Below are 7376 nucleotides of genomic sequence, written 5' to 3' on the forward strand. Positions count from 1 at the left end.
TACACTGGCTTCCTGTTCTGTGAGGTCAGATTTTAAGGTTTTGTTATTAACATAGAAAATCCTTCATGAACTGGCTCCATCCGATCTGGTCGACCTAATTAAACCTTATCAACTGGCCCATGTCCTGTGTTCTCAGGATGTAGAATTACTGTGTCCCTAAGGATAAAAAGAAGTCAGCAGGCCACAGAGCTTTCTATTATCTTGCGTCTGTCCAAAGCAGTGGCTCATCCCTTGGTATCTGATCTGTTTGAAGATTCTTTGTAAAAAAAAAAAAAAAATGCAACACGGCGTTTTTCTCCATGACTGTCGCTGACATGCTTGCTCAGGGGGGTTGGTAAGATTAGAGGTTACCTTTATGATATGCCTTGTGCTGTGATTTGAGGCTATATAATTAAATTTAAATGAATTAACACCTGACGATGAAGTTTGGCTCTAAAGGTCCAACAGAAGTTCACTGAGCCAAAAGCAAGAAAAAAAACAATGTAAACAAAAAGGCTCAGCCTTCATTGACCTTTTCATGTGAACTAACTGTAAACAAATTCATCTGACATATTAAACTTAAAATTTTTATTTTACATGTTACATGTTGTCCTTCAGGACTCTTAAATGTGACAATATTTTTTCTCTGACCATTTGGATTTGCAGCCCATAAATCACAGGATCAAGAGCAGGAGGGATCACGTGCAACATGACGGAAGCTACCTTCTGTTGGTCCGATAAGTCTGGGAAACGGTGAAGGGTAATGTTAACTATGCCCAACACCAGCAAGACGAGATACAAAGTCAGGTGAGATGCACAAGTCTGTAGTGCCCGGCTGTTCAGGACTTTGTTCTTCCGGCTTAAACACACTGCTGCAATTTTCAAGTAGGTGAGTGTGATGCTGCCGATAGATGAGCCCAGCAGAACCACAGTGTAGCCGAGACCGTAGATTTGATTGATGAGGACACTTTCGCATGACAGTTTGAACAAAGAGGCATTTTCACAGTACGGGTTAAAGATAACCTGCCTGCAGCGTGACAGACGGATGGAGAGGCCCAGCAGGATGGATACCATAGCAACAGGCACCATCCAGGCCGACACAGACAGCTTCACCACCATCCTGTTGGTCATGATGGTGGAGTAGCCTAGGGGCTTACAAATGGCCACATATCGATCGAAGGCCATGATCATGAGCACAGTGTGAGCAGCACTTGCATTAAAATTAGCAAAAAAGGCCTGAATGACACAGTTTACGTAGTGAATGTAACGATCCATGATGGGAACAAAAATCTGACTCAGTAAAGGTGGAATGATGGCTGTTGCTTCAAAGACATCGTTAACAATCATATTACAGAAGAGCAGATACATGGGCTGATGGAGGCTCTTCTCCAAGGAGATCAGGATGAACAGGCTGATGTTGGACACCATGATGAAGATGTAGGTGAGGAGGAGGAAGGTGAAGACAGGAATGGAAGCCTCTGGGCTGAATTTTAACCCTTCAAGATTCAGCATATCTGCATTGAAAGTCTGGTTCTCCATGGAGACGACCCTGGAGAAAGTCACAGAAAGAAAATTTGACTGAGAGGAGAACAGAGCTGGAACCAAACACAGACACCATGATGCAACAAAGAAATGTGGAATATTTAAACCCACACAAGGTGGAAAAACTACAACCTGACTGCATGAATACAAAAGACAAGAAACTGAGACACAAAACGCAAAGAAATGAAATCACTGAGCTGGGTGGCTGGTCGGGCAGGAAAGAGGGACAAAACACAAAATCCAAATTCTAATGGTCCCTGACAGAAGCGTGACAGGTGATTGTAATATGAAGCAATAAAATAATAATTTAAGACACATTTAATGAAGCAGAAGCCTGTGGATACAGAACTGTTCTGAGCAGCATCGATAATCCTGTTCAGTCTCTGTTTTGTCATCTGGGTTCATCTAAAAACTTGATGCACATTTTACCAAAAAAGCATTCTGGACCTTTCACTTTGTGCTCAGCTTGAAGATTTACACTCCTTGGTCAGTGACAATACAAACTGCGAGCTGTGTTTCTATGTGGTCTGAATGTGCTGGTTGAGGCCAGACTACAGGTCTGAGTTGGGATCTGTTCCAACCCTGCTGACCTCGGAACTCTTCGCAATTTCCTCAAAATCTCATCTACAGCAGCTTCATGCTTATGTTTTGACACAACTGTAACTTTGTGCTCAAGGAGAAATGTGAATTTTGATAAAAAAGTGGCTCTAATTCAGTCTGACTCCAGTTTACTTTGTATTTTGTTGTTATCCATCAGATCAGCCCACATTATGGCACTGTGTCTGTGTCTGTGTGTGTCTGTGTCTGTGTGTGTCGTCTTACCTCTGCTGATGTGAAGATTTCCAGGTGAACCAGCTGGTTTTATCAGCTCGATGAGCAGCACGACTGTTGGTGTCCAGCTGAAGGCGTTGCATCAGAATGATGTCATTGTTTTTTTGCCTGATGCAACTTTATTCAACTTCACTCAACTTCTCATCAACATGTGCTGAGTTCACAAACATGTTTACAGCTGGAAAGTGTCCTGAAGCTTGTTTCACCAACTCAACCGAGATAGCAGACGGAGTCGAGATTTTCCAGTTGTACTCGCTGAATGTAGCTGTAGCGCCCCCTAGCCTCAACCAATGGGAGTGAAAAGGGTGCTGACATCTGTTCTAGGTTGGGTCGCAGTTATCTTGATTGACTCACTAAGAGAGTTAGTATCACACAGTGAAAACAGTTGCTGATTGCCTCACAGCAATCAGCAATGTTCACCATTCACAACACTCTTACAGTAAGTAAGACCCTTCGGCTGCTCTTTTGGCTGTTCTTGTGTTTTCATTCGGGGTTGCCACAGCAAATCCAAGTTAGATCTGCACGTTGAATTGGCACAAGTTTTACGCTGGGTGCCCTTCCCGATGCAACTCCAGAGTACATGGAGAAATGTGGCAGGGGTGGGATTTGAACCGGGAACATTCCACACTGAAACCAAGTGCAGTAACCACTTGTCCAGCGCGCCGACACAACACTCATACTCTAATGAAAAAAAAGAAAGAAAATAAAGTAGTTTTTCCTTGAACTGAGTTTAACTCCAACACTCCTTTAATTCTCTGGGGTCCAGGGTATAATTGGCTGTTTTTGACTACTTTTGGTTTTAACTTTATAACTTACCTTTAAAAAGTGTTTACTTTGCCTTAGTCTATTTTGTTTTTTTATAGCACAACCTCACCAGAATAATAGTAGTGCTATGTGACTAAAAAGATTAATCCAGGTTTTGAGTATATTTCTTATTGTTACATGGGAAAAAAGGTACCATTAGATTCAGTAGATTCTCACAAATCCAACAAGGCCAAGAATTCATGATATGCACACTCTTAAGGCTGTGAAATTGGGCTATTAGTAAAAAAAAAAAAAAAAAAAAAAGTAGAAAAGGGGGTGTTCACAATAATAGTAATGTGGCATTCAGTCAGTGAGTTTGTCAATTTTGTGGAACAAACAGGTGTGAATCAGGTGTCCCCTATTTAAGGATGAAGCCAGCACCTGTTGAACATGCTTTTCTCTTTGAAAGCCTGAGGATAATGGGACGTTCAAGACATTGTTCAGAAGAACAGCATAGTTTGATTAAAAAGTTGATTGGAGAGGGGAAAACTTATACGCAGGTGCAAAAAATTATAGGCTGTTCATCTACAATGATCTCCAATGCTTTAAAATGGACAAAAAACCAGAGACGCATGGAAGAAAACAGAAAACAACCATCAAAATGGATAGAAGAATAACCAGAATGGCAAAGGCTCGCCCATTGATCAGCTCCAGGATGATCAAAGACAGTCTGGAGTTACCTGTAAGTGCTGTGACAGTTAGAAGACGCCTGTGTGAAGCTAATTTATTTGCAAGAATCCCAAGCAAAGTCCCTCTGTTAATTAAAAGACATGCAGAAGAGGTTACAATTTGCCAAAGAACACATCAACTGGCCTAAAGAGAAATGGAGGAATATTTTGTGGACTGATGAGAGTAAAATTGTTCTTTTTGGGTCCAAGGGCCGCAGACAGTTTGTGAGACGACCCCCAAACTCTGAATTCAAGCCACAGTTCACAGTGAAGACAGTGAAGCATGGTGGTGCAAGCATCATGATATGGGCATGTTTCTCCTACTATGGTGTTGGGCCTATATATCGCATACCAGGTATCATGGATCAGTTTGGATATGTCAAAAATGTCAGAAATCAGCCTTATGCTGAAGAGGACATGTCCTTGAAATGGGTGTTTCAACTAGACAATGACCCCAAGCACACTAGTAAATGGGCAAAATCTTGGTTCCAAACCAACAAAATTAATGCCTCGCGGATGTGAAGAAATCATGAAAAACTGTGGTTATACAACTAAATGCTAGTTTAGTGATTCACAGGATTGCTAAAAAGCAGTTTGAACATAATTGTTTTGAGTTTGTAGCATCAACAGCAGATGCTACTATTATTGTGAACACCCCCTTTTCTACTTTTTTTTACTAATAGCCCAATTTCATAGCCTTAAGAGTGTGCATATCATGAATGCTTGGTCTTGTTGGATTTGTGAGAATCTACTGAATCTACTGGTACCTTGTTTCCCATGTAACAATAAGAAATATACTCAAAACCTGGATTAATCTTTTTAGTCACATAGCACTACTAATTTCTGAACACTACTGTGTGTGTGTGTGTATATATATATATATATATATATATATATATATATATATATATATATATATATATATATATATAAATGGGGACATCCTCATATAAAATCTGTCTTATCCTACAGATTGTTTTTCTTCATCTGATGACGAAATTCCTGCTCATGCACATAAGAATTTTTGAAGGTACTGAACACGGATTTCATGATTTTGAAAATAATATTGATCCTGATTGTTTTTTTCTTGAAAATATTAGTCATCAGTGTTGCTACTTTACTGAAGAACAATTGAAGGATTATCCTATTACAAATGGAACGTTCTCCATCATACATTTTAACAGTAGAAGTCTTCTTGCAAATTTCTCAAAAATACAGGACTGTCTAATAAACATTTTTCAGTTATTGCAAGAACTGAAACTTGGTTGAGAGAGGAGTTAGTTGATGCCGTGCAGACTGAGGGATATGATATTTTTGCTATAAACAGGATGCATAAACATGGTGGAGGGGTGGCGCTTTATATATCTTCAAATTATCAATGTGAAATTATACAAAATATGTCGTTTTCCTTGGAAAATATTATGGAATGTGTCACTGTGGAAATTAAATGTATAAAATCAAAAAATATCATTATAAGTTGTGTTTACAGAGCTCCAGGATCTAATATAGATACTTTTGTGGATAAATTGACGGAAATGTACAATACAGTGAAAAATAAGGGGTTTTTTTGTCTGTGGAGACTTTAATGTGGATTTTTTAAATCCGTATGGTCAGGTACAAATAAGTGAATTTATAAACTCTGTGTTTTGTATGGGATTGTTTCCAGTAATCACACATCCAACCAGGATATCTATGAACACATCAACACTTATTGATAATATATTGACAAATACTACTGCAGGGAATATAACAGGTGGAATACTCATTAATGATGTCAGCGATCATATGCCAGTTTTTGCAGCTTTTCAGCTCTTAGCTGATGGATATGACCAGAAAGACTCTGTACATATCAAAACAAAATTAACTGTAGTTACCCTTGAAAATTTTAGAAGGGCCTTAATGCAGCAGGATTGGTGTGATATTTACAGTGATAACATCGACAAATCATATGAATCTTTTGTCACCATTGTTTCGAATTTGTACGAGAGATATTGTCCCTTGGTGCCATTAAGTAAAACTGCCCAAAAAACTGACAAACCTTGGGTTACAAAGGGACTGTTGTGAAAGTGTAGTGACACGGACCCACAACAGGGGGCGCAAATGAACGGCCAATAGATGAGCCAAAAAGTAACAATTTAATGTTGTGAAACGTGCACAACGAATATACAGACAATCTCAGAATATAATTACAGTCAAATCACAAAGGTGACGTGTGGGCAGGCTCGAGGATAGAAGACGTCTGTCCTGAGATGAACCGGAACCACACGATTTCCTCCGCCACCGAACCCAGAGAATACTGGAGACGCCAAGTCCCGAATTCCCAGGTGATCACCGTCCCCGACTGTCGGATCTGGTACTGCTGGCGAGAACAAAGACAGTCAAGTGTGGGTGTGTGTACACCCAGTAACAACAACGGTGGGAATGCCACCTCCACCTCTCACTCAATATGCTGATGTGTTTGCAGTGATCCCTCAGAGAAAAAGAGTGCTGTCCTGCACTCACTCAGCTTCCACAAAACAAGGGACCGGTACGCCTGCAAACACTCACAATGTACAGATTACAGATAAACACAAAAAGGCTGAGGATATTACCTACAATGAAGTACGATATCTCGGCAACGAGGTGGAGATGACGTCTGGTCTTTATGGAGTGTGATGATGAAGAATGTGTGACAGCTGTCAGGAATTAATGAGTGACAGCTGTCACTCCCGGCTGTGTCCGTGGCGGCAGCGCCCTCTCGTGCCTGAAGCCCGCACTTCAGGCAGGGCGCCCTTTGGTGGTGGGCCAGCAGTACCTCTTCTGGCGGCCCACACAACAGGGACTCCAGAATGCATGCAAAAAGAAAAATCTTTTGTACAAGCAGTTTATAAAATTTAGAACTAAGGAGGCTGAAAGTAAATATAAGGTATATAAAAATAAATTAACGAATATCATGCGGTTATGTAAGAAGCAATATTTTTGCGACTTATTGGTTAAAAATAAAACCAACATTACTGGCACCTGGAAGATATTAAATGAAATTATTAACAAGAGGAAAATAGTTAAAGATTATTTTTATACAGGTTCTGATAAAACTGTAAAAAACAATAACGTTATTGCAGATCATTTCAATAATTATTTTGTTAATGTGGGTAAAAATGTATCAAATTCAATTATATCTTCTAAAACACATTCTATGGACAACAGTAAATTAATTAATTCTGTTTTGGATTCAATGTACATTAAAGAAGTATATGAAAATGAAATTATCAACATTGCTTATAAATTAAAGGGGAAAAAATCAACCGACTGTGATAACTTTAGTATGTTTTTGATCAAAAATATTATTCATTGTATTATTAAACCTTTAACTTATATTTGCAATTTGTCACTAATGACTGGGAAATTCCCTTCTAAAATGAAAATAGCTAAGGTGATAATTTGTTTAAATCTGGTGACAAGCATGTCTTTTCAAATTACAGGCCAATTTCTTTATCACAGTTTTCTAAAATTTTGGAAAAAAATATTTGTAAAGAGGTTGAATGATTTTATATCCAAACATCATATACCGTA

General features: G+C 39.2%; 1 protein-coding gene across 1 annotated transcript; it reads right to left on the minus strand.

The window, feature by feature from the left end:
• Positions 1–579: 579 nt before the first annotated feature.
• On the minus strand, positions 580–1569 carry LOC117517474 (olfactory receptor 56A5-like). Its single transcript, XM_034178507.1, has one exon. It carries the CDS (start codon positions 1516–1518, stop codon positions 580–582), a length of 939 nt encoding a protein of 312 aa, XP_034034398.1. The 5' UTR covers positions 1519–1569.
• Positions 1570–7376: the final 5807 nt, after the last annotated feature.

Source organism: Thalassophryne amazonica, chromosome 9, assembly GCF_902500255.1.
Source record: "Thalassophryne amazonica chromosome 9, fThaAma1.1, whole genome shotgun sequence".
In the NCBI taxonomy this organism is placed as follows: domain Eukaryota; kingdom Metazoa; phylum Chordata; class Actinopteri; order Batrachoidiformes; family Batrachoididae; genus Thalassophryne; species Thalassophryne amazonica.

Excerpts from the sequence above, each read along its gene's own strand:
- LOC117517474 (XM_034178507.1), bottom strand. The coding sequence starts at position 1,518 with ATGGAGAACCAGACTTTCAATGCAGATATGCTGAATCTTGAAGGGTTA.